The sequence below is a fragment of the Anomalospiza imberbis genome, chromosome 10 (genome assembly GCF_031753505.1).
Source record: "Anomalospiza imberbis isolate Cuckoo-Finch-1a 21T00152 chromosome 10, ASM3175350v1, whole genome shotgun sequence".
Classification (NCBI taxonomy): Eukaryota; Metazoa; Chordata; class Aves; order Passeriformes; family Viduidae; genus Anomalospiza; species Anomalospiza imberbis.
Window position 1 is genome coordinate 15,869,096 of NC_089690.1, and position 24,595 is coordinate 15,893,690.

Consider the following 24,595-nt stretch of genomic DNA (forward strand, 5'->3'; position numbering starts at 1 on the left):
TCACACCTGACACAAAAGGACTCCTGCTGAACCCAGGAGGTTCTGGGTTCAAAATGTTTTGAACCGTGCATCCTTCTCTTTTAATCTCTCCTTTCACGACTAGAGACCAATTCTAATCATTTGCACTGCACAGATTCTCTGACATGGTTATGCAAACATGATAGAGCCGAGCCTCAACACACTCGGTATTTTCCTGAAAAGAAAAGGCAAACAAACCAGGAAAAGTTTGCTGAAAGTAACCAAATAAAATAGTCTGACTGAGCTCAAAACAAGACGTCAGTTGCAGTTAACTCTAGGCTCCTTCTCTAAATGCTTGAGTGTCACATCTGAGACAGCCAGAAAGAAATCCCCGTCATTTAAATCACATGGTTTACGGGGCTGGAGCTCCAAGAACATCATGACATTCGTAACGAGGACTCAGCAAGGATCGCCCGTTTCTCTCTGGAGCCAACGAGCACCTCGCTGTCACGTCCTCGTTCCCACTCTGCAGCCAGAGCACAACGCCAGCAACTTCTGCAGCCGTCCTGAACTCCTGCAGCCGCCACCTCCATCGCCCCAGCGAACAGCTCCCGACCGGCTGCCGCCTCCCGCATGTCCCGGCCGGGCACCGGCTGCCAGGCAGCGGTTCGCAGGTGCGAGGAGCGCCGGGCACGGCGCTGCCCTGCGCGGGGACGGCGCTCGCCGGGGCTCCGCGTGCCGAGGCGCCGCGCTCGGCGCCGCCGCAGCCCGCACCCCCGGGCAGCGCAGGGCCCCGCGGCGCTCGGCCGCGAGGGAGGGCCGGGGGAGGCGGCGGGGCGGGCGGGGGAGGAGTGAGGCGGAGGGCAGGGCCGGGAGGCGCCGCAGCGCCGGGGAAGCGCCGTCGCTGCCCCGACACGGCCGGAGCGGAGGGTCCCGTTGCCTTCGCCGCCGCCATGGCCGGGCGCCCCCCGCCCGCCGCCCCCAGGTAGGGCCCGCGCCCCTCCCCGCGCGCCGCCGCCTGCGCGCTCCGGGCCGCGCCGCTCGGGGCCGCGCCGCGTGAGGGCGGCCGCGGAGCCGCCGGTGCCTCCGGGTGAGTATCGGCGCTGGGCGCCCGCGGGGCCCCGCACGGTGCCGAGCACCGCGCCCGGGCTCTCAGCGGCGCGGGAGCCCGCGGGGCGGGCGGGCGTCTCCGGCCTGAGAACGGTCACGGAGGAGCCGCGCTTGGGGTCTGCGGGGCCGGCGGGGAGCGGCGGAGCGGAGCCGCTGCCGGGCGCGGAGCGGCTCCGGGAATTCGCGTGCGGCCGCGGAAGGGCGGGCGACGCGCCGCACCTGCCGGGAGGTGGTCGGTCACCACCCGCGGCTTTGGCCCTACGCCTGAAGCGGGAATTAGAGGGCTTTTCTTACTAGAGAAAACAAAAACAGACATTGTCGTCTAAATTCGCTCTAACAGCTGGTTTTCATGCCGTAGCATCTCGAGAGAGTCGGTAAGTTAATTAGTGCTTAATGATACCTTTAGGATGTTGTGCTGAAATCACTTCGGTGCGTGTCCGCTACCTAGTTAATCAGATTGTTTCACGATGAAAAAAAAAAAAAAAACTAAAAATCACTGTAGTTCTGTTATCCTGGCTCCACCAAACGCGCATTTATAGCAGTCATGAAGAACCGATTAGCGCAAAACTTCCTGCAAGACGGAAATGGATGTACGGATAGCAGGAGCCTACCGGAGATGCAAGATGTGGTTAAGCATAATTTTCAACAATCACAAGTAAATTGCATTTTGATAGTAGCAGGCAGACAGAAGTATTAAAGAAATTGTACCATTTAAGACTACCACAGATAAAAAGCATATGTTGTCAATTATTACAATTCGTTTTGGTTTAGTTGCTCCCAGTGCAATGTCTAAATGAGTCGTAAAAAAACGATAGAAATAAAGTTTGGAGAACGCACAACCTTAAAGATGGTGAAACGATGTGTAACTACCTCAACACACAAGAGGAACTACTTGGGGGAGGGAGGCACAATGACACCTGAGTGGATGATAATTACTTTGAGGAGAAATTGCTTCTATTTTCTAGAAGGAAACAAAAAGCTTTAAAGCAATCACTTAGAGAGACTGGATTGAATAGTGTTTCATATCAATAAATATTTACTGACCAAAGCTTAATAATGCTTTTGCACTTCCATCTGAATTGCCTGATCTAGAAATAGTGCTTGCCAGTTTTTCCCTTGGCATTTCAGGGTGAAATGAAAATTATTTAGCTTTGTTGTTTTTTGGGGTTTTTTTGCTATTAACCATGGCAAATAATTTATAATGCATTTTTACACTATGAAGAACAAAGAGATTATAGTAACTTTAGTATTTTATGGGAAGTCACTATCTGAAAGAGAGAGGGATGCAGACTTTAAGGCAAGAGAAACTTTTAGATTATATGACATGACATCTTGTATTTCACACTCTAAAAAAATTGGGTAGAATGCAATCTTGACCCCAATATAAACAGATATTCCAGCACGACAGTCTTGAAGGTATCAAGAATTGGACAAGCTGCTGCTTCTCTTGCCTATGGTCTTGTTCTCATTGTTACAAATTTACCTCCTCCAGCCTACAGCCATCTTCCAGCTCCACAATTGTTGCTAAGCTTTTCATCACTGTGTTTAGAAACTGAGGAAACCAGTCCTACTCTATTCCAGAGCTCTACCATCTGGTCATCTCTTCACCTCTGCTACAGGCCTATTAACCCAGATAAGAGTGCCTATTTCTGTAGCAAGGCCAAGGCTAATCTTATTCTTGTGAGCAAGGTACCTCTTTCATCTTCCTGAGGAGTGATTCTCTTCCTGGAGCTTAAGCAGGTCAGATGTTCCTACACCAAGAACTACCGTTCTCTCTTTCATCTCTTTTATATACTGAGGCTCACTGTTGACAGCTGCTTGTTCTTTGTTAATCGAGGTAACCCTTTCCTTGCTGAAGCTTTAATTGTAAGCTTTCTGTCTGTGTGTAAGGATCACAGGACTCCAGGAAGGGTGACCAGAACAGCAAGTAATTTTTTCAGGTCATTCCTGTCTTCATCAGGAAACCCTGAGGAAAAAAAAAAACACATCTGGGAAGCCATAGAACAGATAACTTGTCATTCATACACTTGCAGCTCATTATGCCCACCATATAATATTTAGACAACTTGTAATTGAGATGTAGTTACAGCAGCTGTTGAGAAATACAAACTTTGAATGTCAGCATTTAGGAGTTAGCTTTACTGACCTCACCAAAAAAAGTTTTCACTGTAAAACTGTTACAAATTAAGGGTATTTTTCATTTTCCTTACAGAATCACTTTAGGCATTAACCTGTTTCTGTGGCTGTTTATACCTTATGTTAGTCACCTACACACACCTTCCTAAGTCAAGACCACAGCTCTGCCCACTTGCTGAATATCACACATCACCATCACTCCCAGAGTTCAACAAAAACTCAGGGTGCACATCAATTCCTACTCAGTACCTTCCCTTCCTTTGGCTTCGTTAGCTGATGGCGAAACCATAAGCCCTGGGTTGGGATACCAGCAGTCACTGCAGAGCAGGCAAGTGGCCTTCAGGCTTCGGATAATTTAGCATTTCCAGCAGCAGCTTCTTGTAGTGAGCACTTAGCCTAGGGGTCAGATGAGCAGCTGCAGGGAACTGGACAGAACTGGTAGCTGCCACTTTCCCTTCCAGCAGCATTTTTGATGCATGTTGCAGTTGGGGAGCTGGAAATGTGATCTATGAGGATTTATTGTTTGGGGTTTTTGTTTGTTTGTGGTGGCTGGTTTTGGTTTGGTGGGTTTTTTTATGGTGGAGGAAAAACGTCCCCACATTAAAATCTTAAATATACCAGCTTGCACTTTACCTCATTAGGTGAGAGGAAGAAAAAGGCATGATCTTTTTACGTATGAGACAGGAACTTCCTTGTCTCTGACCCCTGTATTAGTGACTATCTGGGATGCTGCTGCACAGCTGCTTAAGGACATACAACCACCCCCTTCAGTAAAACTGGAGTTTTTCTGCTCAAGCTTATGAAACCAAACCTATAAACATATGCAGTTTTATGTATCTGAAAGAAATATTGACTGCTAAATAAAAGTCTTCCAACATGTCTTTTGGACTGGAACCTGCTTTCAACACACCTTTTGTGTAAATACTAGAAAGAAATGGAGGAATTAAAAGTGTTCTTCAGTTCAGAATTGGAAACAGCAGTGGAGCTTAGAAGCAACTTTAGACTGGAGAGTAATTTGGAAAAATTAAAATGCCTGTACACTCAACAGAGATGAGAAGTAGCAGGTTTTACATTTTAAAAAGTGGAAAGGCAAGCCCAAGCATAGACAAGTTCTCTCTATTTCTGAGAACTTACTCTGCATGTAATAAAAAAAGGGTTGTATCACCAACACAAAATTATTTTTGCTACATCTCAGAAATACCTGATGTGGCACATAGTGCACAAGAATGTCTGGGAAAAGCCTTTCTGGTTTTTCAGGATCCTGATGGAAACCAAGCACTCTTTACATTTGATGAATGTGCTGTACATCTGATGACCACAGATGTAGAGGTAAGTTATTTAAAGCTGAGAAGAGATCCAAAAGCTGTGGCTGTATCAGAGCTTCCTTCCAGGCAGCAGGCATGTGGCACGCACTCAGTGCCACTGGAACTTACTCCGTAACACTGTCACAGACAGAGCTGACAGCTGCTCTTATGCTCCAGCAAAGCAGCCTGGATCTTGTGTAATGGAGAAAACAGATTTGGTGGCTTTGAACTAAGATGCTTTTAGGAATGAGTGAAATAAAACTTTGATCCTTTAAGGAGACAAGTCTGCAGGCAAAGACTCCACAACAGCCATGGGACTAAGCTACAGATAACAATTAATTTGAATAAATCATTAAAGAAAAGTGAATACCAACAAAAATAAAAGAAACAAAAAGGCAACACATAAACAGGAATAAATACTAAACATTTATTCTGAAAAATTACCAGTGATGAATGAAACAATACAAGTGAAGAGGAGCAATGGGTAGTGGGACTGACCACATAGACCACGTCTTACATGTCTGTTCTCCATATTTTTCCACCTCTGAGAGTAAAGGAAAACCGAATGTATTACAAATCTTATTTAAATGAAAGAGAGCAAATTAATCACCTGAACAAGTGAGTACTGTCAGAACTCTCATTATCAGGAAACTACATGCATTAGAGCAGCAGCTGGCGTCACATATGAGGATGAAATTTATTTTTCTGCACTCATGCATAACCAGTACTGCAGCCCAACCAGAGGAATCAGTTTAATAATTGCTGGGTATACTTTTTATTTGCAAATTAGCAGATGAATGAACCAGATATTACAAGTGTAGCAGCCAGAAAAATTATCTGATATGTTTCAATATTCACTAACTTCTTCCAGTGTTAGTTTCAGTCTCAGTGGTGGGAATCCCTGAAATGACATGCTGTGCCCTGTTTTCATGGGCAATTACTTTAAGCAGTTCACTAACCTGGCTAACCTGTGTTGTTAAACATAGACAAAATTCTCAGAGATGCTCTTCTTCAATGAGATCAGGGGAGAAAAAAAATCAGCTAAAACCAGAAGGAAACTAAATTGTCAAAGGTCATAGGCATGAGGAATCGGATCCCTTGAGGAATGGGACTGTGGGTGAAGGGAGGAGGGAGACATGTAGAAGTAGTAAGGAAGTTAACTATAGAATTTCCATGCTTTGTTTCACTAACCCACTTGCACACAACAGTGACCAAACCATGCTGCTTATGTCCAGGCTTAGCATCTCCATTTCTTCCTTATTTAACCAATCCCATCTGGTTTGAATTCTCTAATCCTGCCTACCCTAGCCTCCCACATGAATTTCTCACTGTTTTCCTGAAAATATCCATTAATCTCCTCTTTCAGCTCCGGCTCTAATCCCATGCATCCCTTCTCCCCTTTGTGACTGCAGTAGTTGCAGTAGTGTCAGTCACTGTTCACAGTCTGCCTATGCACAATAACCCTTTTCCTCCTTGATTCATTCCTCTCCTTCTCCAGACACAATTGAGAAGTACTAACAACTGTCAGTGATAATTTGGAATAATAAGATTCTGTTGCTATGCTGCTCATTTTGTATATGATTTAGGTTATGACCTCCTCCCAGTAATCACTGTAGGCACACTCACTAATTCATCAGGGTCTTGTCTTCTCCTTCTTCAGCCCTACATTAATCACTTTACTCTTTCTTGTTATGTGTGGTTGGTTCAGCTACTACCTGTCACTGTTGAGCAAGAAATGACACAGATACACCAGAAGGCTGGTTTTCACAACAGCAGCTTTAATACAAAAAACTCTCATCTTTTATAGACATCTTCGACACATTCTACTTGATTGGCTAATTAACAAAAGCATCTTTCTCACAAACAGTCCTTGAGAAGAACAGAAAAACAGAGTAGGAAAACACCACCTGCAGGTTGTTTATACTAACAAGTTATCATCGTTTCTCTACAACTCCCTAAAAAATCTCACAAGTCCACTGTGAGAAAACGAATCTCGTTTTCTCACTCTCTGACCAGGCTGCCACATCCACAACTACCTGAGAAGGCACGGGGGGAGGGAGGCATATACTCATGGCAACCTTAATCTGCACTGTGGCTAATGAACCCCAGCCACTCCTCATGCACCTATCCTTCCCTAAACTTGAGAACACCTTCTAAAGAACATGTATTAAAGCCATGTATTTTAAGCCATGATTGGCACCTGAACAGCCAGAAGTGGCATATGCACACAGCAGTGAGGTGTGTTAGAGGTGCTGATGAGAAGGAGCAGGCTGAGAGAGCTCCCTCCTCGGAGGATGCCAGCTTGGGGTGGCAGGGTCCCTGCAGTGGTCCTTCCAGGCTCGCTGCTCTGTATTACACTCACTGCAGCTGCTCTCACACACAGTACTGACTTATTTCAGTGGACAAGCAGCTTCAACATGAAGGACCAGGAATGCAAGCACTAATAGCCATGTAGTTTAGAGCATTAACTAAGAAGTGCAGCAGGCAGCTTTAGTTTTTTCTCAGAAGAAGAAACTTCTACATCAAAACAATAGCTTTAATTAATCCAACTCACTGGATAAAATGCAGCAGCAGCTCCTCTCCTCCTGGTGTGTTGTACAGGCTCTTGCCTGTGCTCTCTGGGGAGAAGCAGAAAGGGGAAGCCTGCCTGGCACTCACGGGCATGAGGCACTTTGAAAAACTGCACATCTCTCAGAATCTCAGTGTCAGAAATTTTTGGGGGTTGTTTCCCAATTTTTTTACCACCTCTTTGCTTATCAGTGGATTCAATAGTGCTTCAGACTGCATGTGCAGTACAGCTTCCCTTCCTCCTGCTTCACTGAAAGGGAGAAAAAAACCATTCTGCATATTTCTGGTTGTCTTTTAACCAGAGCTACAAAGTTAGCATGTGCAGATTAATACTAACATATCTGGAATTTATTTGCTGCCCAGAATTAATTTTAAGACTTCTTTTTTCAGTCTTGTCAACCTTTGGATTGTTGACATTAATCTCTTTGGTTTCCCTCAATAGTTCACTTCAAGACTTGCCTGGTTATTATTAAATATCTGGCTACTGCAAGTGCCCATGACGCACAATAGGTAGTCATCAAAGTTATGTTTCCTTTTGGTGGAGGCATCACAATTTTTTTTACATCTAATTGTTCTTGACTGCTGTGTAAGAAAGTGTCCTTTGTAAGTCTTGATTAAATTTAATTTATCACTGAAAGAAAATTTATTTTCTAAAACTGCTAGCACAGAACTTGATGCTAGAGTACATATTTCACTGCTAGTGAAATTCAGAACTGGTCAACAAGTCCTGTATAACCCTAGGCAGTGACTTTTAAGACTGAAACTTGCCCTTCATGCACTGTCCTGAGCTGGCTCCATGCACTTGCAACAACTATCTTCCAAGTATTATGGGAGCTTTTTTGTTTTCTTGAAAAATTTTGATCTATTACATGAATTGCTGGGAAACTGAAATTCATTGAACTACTGCATTGTTGTGGTGTAGTTAAAACTTTCTCAGCAGAGGCACAGAATTTCATAGGACTTGTATTTTCTTTTAGCAGTGAAAAACCTGTGTGGTCCTCATGTAGTCTCTGTGAGATTCCATAGTTATCAAAATTTCATATACAGGCATTCTGTCAGCCATGGAGCTGTTCACTACACGCAGTGGCTCTTCAGAATATTAAAGGGAGAAAGAAACGGCTCTTAGTTTTCAGAACTGTCTTTAAATCAGGTCCCAATCCGTTTCCCCTAAGCTGCATTTATAACCATCTGTGCTATTTCAAATTGAAAAGAGAAGAAATCAAATCAGCAGGGTAATGCTTCAACAACATACTTATAGATTGTTCCTCTTCCATGTTGTCAGGGCAATGTCCTTCTCAGTGAAAAATGTGTATTACCATTGTAGACATCTAATAAAAATGAACAGGTCATTTTTTTTAAAAGGAAAAGATTTGCATGCTGTGGTGTTGAAATGAAAACCCATTATCTTCACATAAACTCTGGAATAAGGCCTTCCCCTCAACTGGAACAAAACAAAATGCTTCTTGAATATTTAAAAATACAGAAGTAATATCACAGCTCTTAGGGAGCTTAGTTATATGATCACATTGTATTTGCCAAGACCTTCAATCCTAAACCTAATACATGCCATAAATGCAGTGAAAGCCAATGGTCACTTTATCCACATTCCCAAAGGTAACATATATGACCTGTATCAGTGTTTGCATGATGTAGTTTAGGAGATAGTATAGCTACCAAACACAGAGTTTTGGCACTTTTACAAATATACCCATACTTCTCAGATTTTGGAAATCTGTGTGTTATGGAACAGTGCATAGTACTATAAGAGAGAGGTGTCTTTTGGTACTAGCAACAGTAGAAAATGTTTATTTCATACAAGAAAAAATAATTAATAGGTAAGTACGTATTTGTTAAGTGCAACAGATGATTTTCTGATTCAGAAGGCAAGGCTTTTAAGGCATCACATATAAGAAAAATAATTAACCACTGAAAAAAAATGGCGACAGACCATAAACAAGTAATATAAATACAAATACTACTCCAAGTCCAATAATGAAACAAACAAAGAGGCTGTAGGACTGGATTTACTTTGCATTAATTGTTTTTGCATACACAGAACCAGACTTCTGTGTTACCTGTGTCTTTCTGTAGCTGCAATTGTTACAGTGACCCCCACAAATGAAACAATAGGAAGGAATTTGGTGAAACCTGGATTTAAGTGCATACTTCTTTTTTTGTTCCTTTGAATTGAAAGAGCTTAGTTTTGATCAGAGTAAAATTTAAACACTCCCAAAGGCATGAAACAAGTGGCAACCTCTACTATTAATGACGTTAATAGGAAGAGCTGGTTTCTTTTTTTTTTTTTTCATTAGTTGTAAGTAGGAATACCCATTTGGCAAGTACTCACAGAATCACACTGCAGGCAGTGATAAAGCTGTCTGAGAGCTTAACCTGAGCTCAGTCCATGGTGCAGATGGTCCTGCTGGACCTTGTGCATCCCAGTGGGAACAAGTTAACCATGTCAAGCCCAGGTATCACAACAGTTTCATAATTAATCTGAAGTTCATTGCAAAGCAGTGGCAGTTTATCTACATCATGCTACCAAGGAATTAATTAAATTAATAACACATTGGCCTGATTCACTGCTAGAGTCCTAGAGAAAATGTCCCACATTCATTATAGAGTGTGAAAGGCTGTAGATTTTAGACAGTAGAAAGAAGCATTCATATTGCCAATAAATCTCAAGTTTCTTGGACTGAAATCTAATGCTTTTTTTAAGCTGGTATAAGTGAGGAAAAAGTTGTGAATTTTGCCTTCACCTACCACTCAATCCTGTTAATCATATTACAGTCCATGGAAAAAAAAAGTTTCACAAATTGAAGCAAGTTAAACCAAATATAATGTTTGCAGTATCTTGACAGAATGGCACAAAATCATGTTTTATCATATTAAAAGCCAAGTTGATTAGAGGCAGCTTCATTTTGTTCACATCTCTTACAGTGTTATCATGCTTTTTTTAAAAAATCATACTTTTAAGCTAATGAGTTTTGAGATTTTTTTTCTGTCTAGTCACAGACTGTACTCATTGACATATTCACACAGCATCAAAATTGGTAATATTTTTGTTTCTGTGGGATATTAGTAGCAAATCAGAATTGTTTATTTCAGGCATGTAAAATATGTTAAAATAAGATCTGTTGTGAATAAGCCACGACAAAATGTATTCTTTGGCATTAAAATAAGCAGAATGTACCCTGACATTTTAACTAGATAGTTTATGAATTTAACTGCAGGTGGTCACAGAAACAATACTGGATAAAAGAGAATAGGAAATTTCTGTGAATATTTCATATGCAAACACTTATTTTTAGACTATTGTTTTACTTTTCTAGTATCATTAGTCAAGGTAAAAACATACTGCTTTCTGAACTCTATTATAATCCTACACAATGTTTTGGAAGGTTTAGCAGGAATCTAAACCAACTTGGCTTTCTTGCAAATTGAAAGGACTGGGAAACATAATGGTGTTGAAGAAACAGATATGGTCACTAGAAATAATACATTTGCTGGATAGGTACTTTTGAAAGTACTTTAGATATCATTAAGGTAAAATATTTCCCATAATCAAATTGAGTTTAATAGGGACCAATATCACAACTATGTAGTGTCATTTTGACCAGTTTTATTTTTAATGCATAGATATGTTGGTGTAGGTGCCTGACCAAAGGAACTAATTACAACGGGCTACAAATTGCCTTCATTTTATGGCTGTAGAAATGACGTTACAATTGGGCAATGTTATTACTGAGAACAGAGGAAGAAGAGCAGACTCTACTTAGAAGAATATCAACCAAATCTCCTGGTCTGGCTCACAGCACCAAAATCTTGGTTCTCTTGTAGCTGAGTAGAAGAGATGAATTCAAGCATTTGGGTTCAAAACACCTGCTTAAATCTGTTCTGCCAAACAGGAGATCAAAATGTCTTTGGTGGCTCCCAAAATACCTGCAAGCCTCCACTGTGTTGCGGGTGAGGCTAATCTGCCTGTTTCACTTGAAGCACTCCCTCCTTCACAAGTGAGAACAGACTGACCTGGTTATTTATTTGCTGGTGTCACTGTCCATGTGTGTAACACTGGTTCAGCAAGCACATGCCTTACAGATTCCTGATAATAGAAATTCCTGATCACCTCATCGTATTTTTCTCCCTCTGCTCTGATTGATTTAGATCACATAAATGCTTCTCTCCCCTGCCTTCCCCCCAAAAAGGGGGAAAAAAGGAAACAAAGAAGTTGTCATGCTTTACTGATCAGTTCTGTGGCGTACTGATGGCTGGAGAGTCTTCAGGCATTTAGTATAAATATTTTTTTTATAATTTCCTGTAGTATTCAGAGACATTAACTGCTGTGATGTGGACAGGTGCATCTTCACTACACTGAAGTCAATTCTCATGCTTTCTAATAAAGAACACTGTTCATCATGATACTATAACCACTTGGCTTTTCATACACATACATTTTTGTTTCCAAGCCCTTAAGCTGTTCCATAATTCAAATTTTGTCTTTAAAAATATCTGGTTTTCCAGTATTAGTAGTCTGTTTTCAGTAACAGTTTTGCCCTTTATGTTTTTAAAAGTAGCTGAAAGTGATGTTGCAACAGTGGGAAATTCTCAAGCTTCTATATTCAATATCTGTATTTAGTACAGACAGGACCTCTTTCTTAATCTCATAATTCCAAAGCCAGATTTATTATTTCTGTGGAGAGGTGGTACAAAGAATTTGAGAAAATCTGCTGAATTTTAGGAAAATGCCATTCAAAAGATGAAAGTGATGTTCACCTTCTGATCACGCGCATAATCCTGACTACCTACCACATTTCAATTATGCTTGTACAGTCTATTTGATTTGTAATCAATCTAAAAAGGAAAACACACGAACAGCTAGCAAGTTTCAATTAGCTACACACATTTTCTATTCAAATAAAATCGTGACATGTGCATTTACTTTTAAGTTATGAACATCTTCGTCACATTATTCTTCCCTTCAGAAATATTCAATATCTGTCTTGAATAAATTACTGAAAAGCTTTTACAAATTAAATTTGAGATCTTTAGAGGATGGCCTTTAAAAATATGTCAGATAGTGGAATAATTGTTTGCACGTGCTATGCTTTGAGGCTTATTTTGTCAGTATTTTACAGTTGTTGCTCTGATGCTCCAAACGAGAATCACACTTGTTGATGACAAAAGCTGGTTGAGAAGCTTGTCTGTGATGTTTGGCTATATAATATAAATAGGATGCCAAAAATACTTAATGAATGAGTTAAGGCGAGATTTACATCCTCCACATAAGAACACTGGTGTCTTCATGTGTCGTGTTGCACTGCTTGTCCTGAGATGCCCAGCTGACAGTTTGTGCACAGCAAAGGGATAAGAGGAGCAGGCAGTGAATACAAGTTGTTTGTTAGATACAAGAAACATATAAAACAGGCTGTGAAAAAATACCCAGTGGTTTATGGCATGACAGCCTAATTTTCAATGTCTGATTTCCTGAAAAGTGCTGAGAATTTCTATTTCTAGTTGAAATCTGTGGGAGCTGCTTGTACATTTATTATGTATTATGTATTTAAATTGGCCCAAATTTCACCAGTTTCCAGCTGTGTCACAATGTTTTTTCCATTCTTTTTAAAGGAGGATCAGATAACATCATACATTTGAACTATTACATTGTGCTGCAGTAACAACATATCCTATATTAAGAATAGACATTGCCATCAAAAATGCAGAAATAATATCAATTTCTTAATAAATACATGGTCATGAACATTTTTGCTAGAATGGAAAAACAATTATTTCCTCTTTGTTTTCCTTTTCACAGCACAAGGACCAGTAATGTTGTACAGTACACCTACATATGCTAAGTGAATAAGGAATTTTTTGTGGGACATCTTTTTAAGACTATTTCAGATTTTATATTGTTTTTTGCTGACTTAGTAGGCTTAAATAGTAGCAATTCTATTGCTTTGCTGTAGAGGAAATTAAACTGCCTTATTCTGATGTTTCTGTGATACCTGTGCCTGTATCTCTCTAAAATCATCTTCCCAATCAGCACTGCTCACTTAAGCTACATGTATACACACTAATTGCTCTAAGAATCCTTCCTTTAACAAGATTTCTTATCTTTCCTGCAGTCAAACCCTCAGCAGAGCCTTAGTTTCCCATTGGCTGGCACTCCAGACCTGAGTACAGACTCCTTGCTTTTGGGGCAGAAAAGCAGTCTGAGTTGTCTTTCAGTCCATCTCCATAAGGTAAAGTCCTTTAGCCTTCCCTGCATTTAAGGGTCCGTGCCTTAATCTTTTCCAAGTCAGTCATTCTTCAGCAGACCTCGCTGGTCCCTAGCTGGTGATCCAGGTCATCTTTTTGTACCTTCTAAAACACCCTCTGCCTCAGGAACTCAGCAGAAGTTCCTGTTACCTGTGAATTGTTGTGGGCATTTCCCACCAGAAGAGATCTCATAGTTCCTCCAGTTCTTTCCTGTAGTTTCCTCTGACTAAGGTCCAAGGCTGGAAGCTTTCCTTAGTAAGTAGCCATTCTACCATCATAACAAAGGTCTGTCTAGAATTGCCTTAAAGCCATGTCAAATCCAGGGATAGGTGGGGAAAAGGCAGGATGTCTATCATCTGTGTGCAAAAGCCAGTTTTTTATTGGGTTGACTCTATCAGTAAATTACTGAAATACAGTTAAGCATCAAAAGCCACCAGCCCAATCATCTGTTGTTCGGCTCCTGAGTGCCAACTCTTTGATTTGATTGTCAGCTCTCTGAACTGAATATATCCTGCCATAGCTATTGAACGTGGAGGAGTTTGTCAGACTTGTACATAAAGCCTTGTTATTTTAGCCTTAGTAATTCAATCAGTAAACTCAGGAAGGAAGGAATATTTCTAAGTAGATCATAAAAAATGTAGTTAGTTTTGTTTACATTTGTTCTTCAGTAAAACTTGTCTGTTCTTTTATAATATTTTAAAAACATGATTTGAAAGAAGGCTGATTGCTACTGCTTACAGAGACTCATAGATTTATTTACTGGTTTAATTTGGAGCAGAATAAAGGTCATTCAGGGCTCTTTGGGCATTGTGAAGTGTACCTCAGCATGGATTGTATTTTCTCTGCATCTGTTTTTCATCAGCATGTAGCTAAAGACCTGATCTTTTGGCAGCTGTATCACTGAAAAAATGAAATGTAAATCAAGGGTACCCAGTGGACACTATGAAATGAGAAATCTGAATATAAAGCAGTTAAACTTCTAGTCTTTTTTGTGTGCTGATCTGTAAAACCCAATCCTGTACCTGTTAGACTGCACAGACAGTGAAGGGAAGTATTCAGTGTTTTTGTTTCCAGTGAAGCCAATAGCAGCCATGGGAGATTGGAAAAAGTCTATTAATACCTTACAAGATGCGATCCTGATATTGCCAGTGATTATATTCTGTTCTTGAGTTCCAAATCCATAACAAAATCAGAAAGACATTTGTTTGAGGTATTTATAGAGCATCTGTTTGACTCACCATCTGTGCTCTGATTGAAGTATACACATTGTCCAGACTGAATAAAAACCATTTATATGGATTAGAATAATAACTTTTACACTGTTATATCTAAAGATTTTGCTCCCAGTGACTTTGCTGACCTGTTTACTTGCAAAGGTAAATTTTAAAACTGTAAAATTTGAAAGGTAGCATGAGGAAAGATTATGACTAGTCTGTCCACTTCAAAAGGCCTTGAATTTAAGAGATGCAGTTTGAACACTGCATGCCTTTCAAAACTGCTTCTTGCTTAGGGTCTGGATTAAGCTGGCTGCCTTCCTCAGTTGCTTAGTAGCTTTCAGGTTTATTTGGGATGGTAGAAGTAAGAAGATGCTGAGGTATTTTGCTCTGCTTTCACTTCTCTCATATTTTTATTTCAAAATTAGATTCAACCCTTTTTTTTTGTTCATGATGTTCACTACAAATATTAGCAGAACAACAGAAATGTAGCTCACTTTAGCTTGGCATTAATTGCACTGAGAAATCTCCCTGTGTTCATTCAGTTTGCTTCCTTCAAGATTATTTTTTTCATGGATCAGTATATTTTATATGTTCAAAATGCCAAGATTAGGAGTCATAATGAAATGAGGAAAAGCAGCAGGCTGTAATATATATATCAAAAAATATATATGTAATGGTCACTTACTATTTATTGAGATTGCTCCTTAGGAATGATTATTGAACAGCAAGTTTTGGGAAGCTGGTTATGCTTGTTCAAGATGGTAGGAAATTGAAGTTTCTGATACTGTTTCACAAGATTAATTTTCTTTAGTGATAACCTGGGGAATTCTTTAAATTACCTCATCTTAGTTGATGTAGCACCATCTGCCACATCTGCAAAGGAGATAATTATTTTTAGGAGCAGCTGTGGGTTTTTTGATTAAGTCTTGAGTCATCGAGGTCAGTATTTTTGAATTATTTAACATAGGAAAGATGAAGCCATTCGTTTGCATTTTGGACAGTAATACATGATGTGTTATTATTACAGTTAGTAATATAAACCTCATAGCTATTTACTACAGTCCTCTAATTTCCAGGGAATTTGTTTGTATTCTTTGTGAGTGCATATAGCTTGTAGGAAAAAAAGTTATCAGTTACAATTCATGAATCTGTAAGACAGCACCTGGTGGCAAATGAGCGTGGAGACTTCTCTGTTAATGTAAATACCAAAGTGAAAATGGTGGACTTAACACCAAGTCTTAGGTCCAGGTTCCCAACTTCAGTTTCAAAAGGTGAATTATAGGTTAGGATCTTTCACTCCAAAAGAAAACTCTCAAAATGAGCCATTCCTTAACAGAGATTGATTGCTATGCCTGTGGCTTTTTGTAGTACCTGCAAGTCAGATGAGGACATCTAACACAGATCAGCATTTCCATCACATACTAAACAAGGAAGGCAAGAAAAATTGAGAACTGAGACCTAAAAACTCTAACAGCTTTCTTTATCTTGTAATGAAAAGGCTCCAATCTGTGCCAGATGTCCTGAAAGTCCAGCACTTCATGTAAGCTCTTAATGTGGAGTAAAGAGCGTAGTATGTGAATGCAGAGCTATCACTTGATGATGAGCTGGCTGCATCTCTGCAAGAGTTTCATTCTGCCTCCTGCTATTGAGGAACTAATGAGAGCAGAAGCTTCTCAAAGCCAGAATAGTTTTTCCCTGGAGAGTTAGTGAAAAATAGGTTTGTATCACTACCTTTGCTACAGAGCAAGGGTGGCAGAGCTGTATGGCCTAAGGAGGGTCTCTTGAGAAAACACCTGTTGAAAATGAAAGCTTAGAAAGAGTACCCATGGGATAAAGAGAAGAGGAAAACTTTGCCCTAACTGAGAGTTGAGATAATTGAAAAAGAGATGTTGAAAAGTGAAATCCATGTTCTGTGTTGGAAGAAAGACCTGTGCCCCTGAAAGTATCTATGCAGGACCTCATACATGCACTTCCCTGAGTTATGGAAGACTCACTTTTGTGGTGCTGAATTCCCAGCCTACAGAAGCACAGCTGCGTGCTCATTTTCCCATCAGCTGGCATGCCGTGCTGCAGATCTCCTTTGTGTCACACCTGGTCATGTACCTGACTGACCAGCAAGAGTGGCCAGGGGGTTTCCCTGTGCTTCTAGAAATTGTTTAGCCATAAACTCAATAAGGAAAAGGCTGTGGAGTCTAAAACTGAATGTAGCTCTCCTATTTTGACACTTCTTTGTTAAAAATTTCTGCATTTCAGTGACTGAACCCTGACTGGTTGAAGCTGTTTGCAAGCGGTGAGAGCCCAGAGTTCTGTCCCTGGCACAATTCAGATGCTGAACTGCAGTGCAGCATGAGAACAGGGGTTCTGCTCAGCAGTTACAGAGCAAGAGACATGAACCTAAGGCAAAAAAAGAAGCTCTGGAAGTTTTAGAGATACTTGTAAATGCATTGTCCCTTGTCCTGTGAAACACAGTTGCTGATTTTTCCTGTGCTCCAAGTAATCAGCTGGATGTGAAATAAAACTCCGAGGGCTGGGATAGGTGCCAAGAGGATTTGGGTTTACCAAATTTTGGGAACATCAAAGGCAGTTAGGTTTCCTGTCAGAACTTTAGTGTGAGTGGAAGCCTAGTCTCATTTAAAATATTTAATGGCATTCTACATTTATTTCAGTCAGCATGTGCTTTTTAACAAGGTTTTCTGTATTTGCAAATGAAAAGTGGGCTTATTTTGAAAAGGACACAGATTTTAAAGGATTAAGAAGCTTTTACAGATCATTTCACTTTCTGCATGACTTGGAGGAGAGCTTTACTTCTGTACTGGATATGTCATGTGCTACCCCTTGCTGAAATACTGTCCAGAGGTAGCACAGATTTGTTTATACTCCAGAATGTGACTCTCCAACTACATTTCCCAGCTATGCATTAATGTGATAGTCTATTTGTACTGTTTAATTAAGTTCCAGAGGCCTTCAGGTAGTTGTCAAAATGTTATCTTTGTTGCTGTTAGACGAAGCAACACTTCAGGCACTGAAGTTCAATTCCCTGTACACAGTGGAACTGGGAGCAAATAGTCATTAGCAGCCCATCATCTCCCTGTGGCAGGGCCCTCAGCCTTCCTCTCAGTGAAGAGCAGGAGAAAAGAGTACAACAGGCCTTGTAATTCACCCTGCAGGTCAGCCTTGATCTGTAATTTTCTATTAGATTGTAGATGTGATGCATCTTATAAAAAGAGGCAGTGCACAGCTTCTGCTGGGAGTGGTGAATTTTACTGTGTCCAAAGGCTGCATCTCAGTGTGGACTTATCAAGGAGGATACTTAACTTATATAAGATTTGACCCTCTGAATATGAGGTTCCTACTTTAAATGGAGATAAAAAAACAGAATTGACTTCATTTTTTTAATTTCCCTCATTCTGTTAAAGAACTCAGTATAAGGGCTATAAAATGCTGTTTTGCTCTGTCAAATGCCAGAAAAATTACTGCCCAGAAATATTACTGTGTATCTATATCATCTGAGCAATGAAGCAGAGTTATGTAAACAGGCAAAAGTCTTCTTTCTAAGTACAAATGATGCTGGTATGTTCCAGAGTATTAAGTGGTAACACACTTTCCAAGTGAAGTCAATTAACCCTCTGGTCTCTCTTGTGCACCTATATTCTGTCCTCCCATGTGATTCATTAAACTTCCCCCCAGGTAGCAATTAACAAGTCCTAAATTAGTTTTATAATTTTTGTTAACTTTTCTAATTCCAGCACATCTAGATACTTTTTTAAATTATTATGGAGTAGCACCACACATGTCAGAGAATTCTCACTGACAAAGTTTCTTACCAGTGGGAATGCATATATTCATGGCTAGCCCAAGCAGTATCAGGTGAAAGGTACATGCATGAATCTTGGAGGCAAAGGTAGCCTTAGCCTTAGCATGGCTCTGGATTTCAGGGGAAAAAGTGCGAGTGGCCTCCTCTTACCATACTGGTTTACAGCCCAGTAAAGGTGACTGAGGAAAATGAACTTTAGGTTTGGGCATAGCAGGACAGTCTGTTATCTCATTGGAACCAATGAGAGATTATTCCTCGAGCCATGGTAACCTGGCCACTCTTTATGGTCCATCATAACATGTTCCACGTATTCTCATAGGTGACTTGCAATAATTAAAAGCACTTCAAAGACCCAGTCTGGGAAGCAGAACATGACTCTTTTCTCTTAGTATGTTCCTGGATAAATAGTCCTTGTAGCACATGTGGCCTTTAACTGTGAACATGTCATGACCAGAAGGAGAAGCTTCATTAATCTTGGACCAATGTGATTATTAAACAATGGAAGATCTTTGAAGACTGACCTGAACTATTCCAAAAGAAAAGTATGACTGTTGGTTCTTGCTGTGTATGCAAATAATTTGGCTGGGGGAACTTGGTTTTATGGTTTTGTACTTCACATCTGCACAGTTCCAAAGTAAACATGTTTGTTGTGTACCACTGAATCACAAAACAGAATATGTGTATGATTTAGCTTAGCCCCAAACCTACAGTCTACTGAGCTGTTCCATCTGGATTACAGAATATTGCCTCTCCTGTTGTGTTTTTTTACTTTGTAATCATTACCCCTTTACTTCCATCCTGGCAGGTAAAAATGCAGCAAATATTTCTGTTGTTTACCAAGCAGAATTATTGCAAGCAAGTATTTCATTTGCTGCTCCAAGCTGCCTGCTTATGAAAACAAGCTAGTACCACTTTTTACAGTGGCATTCAAGACAGACAGGTCTGGTTGTAGGCAGTTTATGCTTTCCTCTAGTCTTCAAAAGACATCAGTCTGCTATTTTATATCCAAAGTGTGTAGCTCAGGATAGTCTTCCAAAAAAGGGAAAATTAGCAATAAATAGACTAGTAACATCACCTAGGAGAGTACAGACAGCATCTTGTATTCTAAGTTATATCTCTTTACTGACCTGTCTTTTGGTATTATTTGAGTTATTTATGTAGCTGAGTCACTGGAAAGGTTTTTGGGGGCTTGTTTCTTTTTTGTTCCTCAGCAACTCTGAATCTCCACTGATGCATGAAGTCCCAGAGCGCCAAGGCAGCAGCACAGACAGTTCTGCAAGCAGTTTGGGAAGCTCTGTCACAGCATGTAAGAAGGTAACTTTTAAGTTTATGTTATATTCAAAGTCCAGTATATATATATATATATATATATAGCTTTGCTTTTTAGCTTTCAGCTTTAGTGAGGAATACAAAATTTAAGTGATACTTAGAAAAGGTTTGATACAGAAAAGTAACTTCGTGGTTCTGTTGTGGTATCTTGCAAGTTTTGTCTGCCTGGTCTATACTTGTCTGGTCCCAAAATACATTATACATGTATGGGAGGTAAACTCCCATTGAACATTTCTAATTTACCTCATTATCTGACATTTCATTATATGAAATAAAAGCCATGCATAGCACAAATACCTTCAGGACTGCTCATCAATAATTGACAAGTTTCTGGGACCCAGACAGAGCTTTACTTCTCTCAGGTCAATACAATGGAGGGTCCTTCATGAAAAAATATTGATTGAAATGGTTTCTACAACAAGAGGTGTTATAGGATGCTGATATTGTTTCCTAAAAACAGGTTTATATGTAATAATTTAATTTGGAGCATGTGGGGGGGAAAAAGTGATACCTCTGAGTGTATGTATGTCATTAGGGGGGTTCAAATGTCATTTTATGTGTGTAGCTAATTTCAGTACAACTGATAATAAAAGGTGAAAACCTTTTATTCCTCCTTCCTAGGAGCTTGTTATAGCAGTGCAGTCTGAGGGAAGGGGGCACTACCAGAGACTATTGAGGAGGACAGGCTGTCTTTCACCTCTCACTCTGCAATAAACCTCAGAGCTCTACTGTCTCCCACAGGCATAATTCTACAGCTGAAAAGATAGCATTCATTTTAAACTTTCACAGTTCATTTAGTCTTCTCATAATTCTGTCTTTTAATAATGCTTTCATTTTGCATTTGGAGTTTTTTGTTTGTTTGTTTTCTGTAAGAAGTGTGATGGATAAAACATGTAGATGCTAAAGATTTTTTCCTTATACCGAAAACCATGCACAGAAATTGTGTTAGATATATCATCATTGATATAAAAAAAGAACTCAATAAGACAGATGTGTATGCTGAGACTGGGCTTTTCTTCCTCACCCCAACATGGCTAAAAGATAAAATTTCAATCTTTCATTTGATCAAAGGGTTCATTTGCAAATAACACTTAGTTTTTAAAAAATACTGCTGACTGTAATTGGAATCCTCACATAGACAGAAAATCTACTATGTGGAAAAACAACTTAAATTTTCATTTAATCTCAGTTGTCTACTTTATATAAGAGTGAAGGACAGTGGCACAACACTAAGTGCCACCACTGCCTTTATAAAAAAGGCTCCTGCTTGGTTACGTTCATAAGTATCACTCTCTTTTAAAGGGTATCCTGTATCCCATGTGTAAGAGCTGCTTCACCTGTCCAATCCCATACATCTGAGCTGTTCATTGTAAAACAAGTCCATTTTATGACTGTCAGTGCACTAAAAGAAGTTATTCACTTCTGACAATACTTCTGATAAACAGCAGTTTGTTTCTGGCTTCTTTACACTGTTGTCAGCGTTTACCTTTATGTAAACATAAAAGTTTACCTTTTATCTGTGTGTATGTGTGGGGGGAGGTGTGGAAAAGGATGAAGAATTCTTCAAATTCACCTGTGTTAGGTGATTTTGAAGTTAGATGTGTAATGGGTGGTGGAGTGAAATGCTGTGGCCTCCTGCTGCAAGGGAACAGTTTAAACAGTTGACTTGCAGGTTTGAGTAGTTATATTTGGCATGAATGGCTCCTGTCAGGAACTGTATGAGATGTAGCCTGTTACTACACAGACCAACCTAAATGAATGCAGAAGATGTGCCCCTAGATATCTCATTTGATTCTGTATGTCCCACTTTCCTATCTTTTTTTGATGAGTAGTAATTAACCAAAGCAATTCAGATGTTCAGTCATGAAGATGCAGATGTTTCATTTGTGGAGCAGAGCCTTTTTAATGCTGTCTCGGTTATAGATATTTACTGTATTTTAATGTCTTGTGATCTAAATCAGGGAGCAGGAAGCTGTTACACTAAACTCATATGCAGTATTTTCCTCTGGGAAAGAGTGACTTTTCTAATCCACACTCTGCTAGAGGCTGGTTTAGTTCATTGATTCACAACACACTGAGTAATGCTGACGGCTGAGTCTCTAGATGAGAGTGGAAAACTTTTTTTTAGAACCATGAATTACTGCTGATTTCACATTTAGTGCATGATGCAGATTCATCCTGAATTATTTTCTGAGTGTGATGATCCTGCTCCAAACCAGATACACAGCAGTATAGTGTGTGCAGCTGTCACATGAGTATGGTCAATGAATCAAATTCTGCTTTCAGTTTGCAGCTTATAGGAAAAATCCTAACAATGTGTCAGTGGGATTGGCCCTGCACTTGTCTTAATTAAATAAGAATGAAGAGAAGTACAAGACAGGAGGATGAAATTTTGGCAAGTGATACTGTTTGCCTTAAAGGGTTGGACTGCAGACTGACAGCTGAAGGAGAAGAGGGCTCGTTTTCTTGTTGTTTGGTACAGATCACCTCAGTATATTTTGAAAAAAATGCTTAAATACAAGAATAGCAGTGGTAATATGCTGGTAGAGATACAGAGAGTTCTCACATTGCTTTTGATTAATTAACTAGCTCTGTTAATTTAGATCAACTCCTTCAAGCTTATACACTTTTGATCATTGCATTCATACATTATTTTACTATAATGTAAAATAATAGTGTTAATGTATGTTTCTTTAAAAGCATGAATATCCCATCAAGTTTTCATGCATGTGCAAACTCCCACTTTGTCTAAACACATGAACCTATTTAACAGGGAGAACTGCCTTACAATAGCCAGAGGCAATTGTAAGAAATAGTCCATTTATTCTTACCATATGTGTCTTTGATCACAGTAAGACTGTCTGTTACCAAAGAAATATGCCCAAAAGTTCACATGGCTTCTTGAGATACATTTTTGCACAGCAGGTGTGTGTAACCCTACCTGTTATCAACATTGCAGGGTAGCTCAAATTATCCTTCCTCCATGGAAGTACTAAGGGGAAAGCTCTGAACCATACCATGTCTATAATGGTCCTAATGCAAGAATTTGTGTTTCCTAAGATGGAAGTTAAAGTGATCCAAGGTTTACCCCTCCCTCCTGCTTCCACTGACTCAAATGTCACCTCCATCTCCTGAGCAGCAACTCAGACCTGTGTAAAACCAAACCATGTGCGAGGACACCTCTGGCACACATTCCTGCATTCTCCCATCCCCACAGCACTGTGTTTCCTGAGTAGTTTCTGGAGCCTTTCCAAATTATTTTGAGGCAACCTCTGTTCATTAGATGTGACCAGGTGATCTCTGCCAACTTCTGCTGTGTGAACTCAAGTATATCTGGTTTGGTTTTTCTCACCCGTCCTTTTCAAATCCAAGTTGCTGTAAATTATTTTCCCCAACCTCCAGTATTAAAAGTGTTACACCTATTCACCCCTCTTCCTCAAGTGTTTGTGCAGAACTACTAATGCACAGGAGAGCAGAATCTGGCCCAGAGAACACGTAATCCTACTAATGATGTTCATCTACTTGAGGCTACTTAGAAATCACATGCTGTCCAAAACTTCCATGTAGTAATTTCTATCCTTAACTTCAAAGTCTGTTATGAAAATCTGCATACAAAAAATTAAATGCAATGTAAAGCCTTGGAACTTGTAAACCACCCTGGTGTGACTCAAGCTGGGCAACCATGACCTGACCAAAACATTTGTCTTTACCAGTATCTGCTTCCTGATAAAAACATCTCTGAAAGAAAATTAAAGCTACCAAGGGTCATTTAACATCCCACAGGAGACAAAGCGGGTGAAGTGTGGACTGCCCAGCTCATTTCATGGGTTTATCATGTACAATATACATCTGCTATGATTGAGCTGTTCTGAAATGCACACCAAGTCCTTCTGAGACAAAGATGAGCAGCACCAAGGATATCTGCACCTTGTTTTGGCATGATAAATTTCTGCCTGTCACAGTTTCTCAGAAACTGAGTTTTGGGAAAGAAAGATCTAAAGTAATTAAGGTCGAAGAAAAATTCACTGTGATCTTTAAGGAAATTAAACAAGATTTCTTGTTACAGCAAAAGCTGTTTAAGCTAAAAAAAAAGTTTCCTGTGTATGCAAAATTATGTTTTAACAGGATTATGTTTATTAGAACTTCAGCCCTTGAGGATGAGAATGTCTAGAATCTAATTAAATCTGAAATCATATATATATGTGTATGTGTGTTTTTGTATATGTTCAATTCTATGTTGTCTTCATAAAGCCTCAGAGAATGGTAATTTTTTCAGAAAGAGGAAAGGAATGCTTAATTCTAGATTTTACCAACCAGTTCATAATGCTACAAGATTTCCTCAAAAAAAAAAAAAAACAAAACCACACAACAGCTGATTACACTAACAGGAAATTGTTTCTTTGGGATATGGAGTGTATTATTTACTCTATCTAGTCTTGGAGTTAGTTATGATGGCAGGAATCTTTTTGCACTGAGAGGGGAGGTTATAAAATTTATTGAGTGCAGAGTCATTTCACTGGTAAACAAGATTAGCTAGCAGCCCCCAAGAAGAGGCTGGTGAAGCATTCATGAGCCTTTGGCATTCTCAGAAGAAAGTCTTTGGGCACAGTACTTCCCCTGAGTATTTTGTAAACCTTAAATTTGTATTTTAAAGCCCATTGGAAGAAAACCCATAGCAGGGCTGGTGTACTGAGAAACAAGCACAAAGGTGGAAAGTCTCCATGGAGGGCACCGAAAAAGGCACTGAAGCAGGCCAAGCTCAGGGCCTGTGGTGTTACCCATTACCTCCTCATCCCTCTCCTGCTGACTTTTATTCAGAAATCAATGTAAGTATAATACAGGGAGTGAAATATTAACTGTGGAACTGACTTTCTACCAGAACGATAAAAATTAGAGCGGGA

The 24,595-nt window shown here is 39.9% G+C and overlaps 1 protein-coding gene and 3 long non-coding RNA genes across 14 annotated transcripts in view; 1 reads left to right on the top strand and 3 right to left on the bottom strand.

Annotated features, from left to right (window-relative positions):
• The window catches only part of LOC137480031 (uncharacterized), a 40,529-nt gene extending 37,463 nt beyond the window's left edge, over positions 1-3,066 (bottom strand). For 2 of the 3 annotated variants that reach the window (XR_011002671.1, XR_011002669.1), the window contains exon 1: positions 2,762-3,066. This is a non-coding gene — a long non-coding RNA (uncharacterized lncRNA). The remainder of the gene's footprint in view (positions 1-2,761) is intronic. The other variant, XR_011002670.1, reaches the window with a different exon arrangement.
• The window catches only part of SPHKAP (SPHK1 interactor, AKAP domain containing), a 65,621-nt gene continuing 41,228 nt past the window's right edge, over positions 203-24,595 (top strand). The window contains exons 1-3 of one of the 8 annotated variants that reach the window (XM_068200860.1): positions 209-632; positions 13,202-13,318; positions 19,577-19,679. In XM_068200860.1, coding sequence (XP_068056961.1) covers positions 19,596-19,679 — 84 coding nt within the window. In that variant the 5' untranslated portion in view covers positions 209-632; positions 13,202-13,318; positions 19,577-19,595. Of the gene's footprint in view, positions 633-896; positions 944-1,007; positions 1,049-1,131; positions 1,443-13,201; positions 13,319-19,576; positions 19,680-24,348; positions 24,521-24,595 lie in introns of those variants that run through there. The other 7 variants (XM_068200857.1, XM_068200864.1, XM_068200856.1 and 4 more) reach the window with 7 other exon arrangements.
• Positions 6,813-9,999, bottom strand: LOC137480033 (uncharacterized). The gene is made up of 4 exons (XR_011002674.1): positions 9,424-9,999; positions 8,329-8,404; positions 8,038-8,165; positions 6,813-7,326 (listed from the first exon to the last, which is right to left on the bottom strand). It is a non-coding gene; the product is annotated as an uncharacterized lncRNA (long non-coding RNA).
• Positions 18,750-24,595, bottom strand: part of LOC137480032 (uncharacterized) — a 50,716-nt gene continuing 44,870 nt past the window's right edge. For both annotated transcript variants that reach the window (XR_011002672.1, XR_011002673.1), the window contains 2 exons: positions 19,493-19,659; positions 18,750-19,394 (listed from right to left, as the gene is read on the bottom strand). This is a non-coding gene — a long non-coding RNA (uncharacterized lncRNA). The remainder of the gene's footprint in view (positions 19,395-19,492; positions 19,660-24,595) is intronic.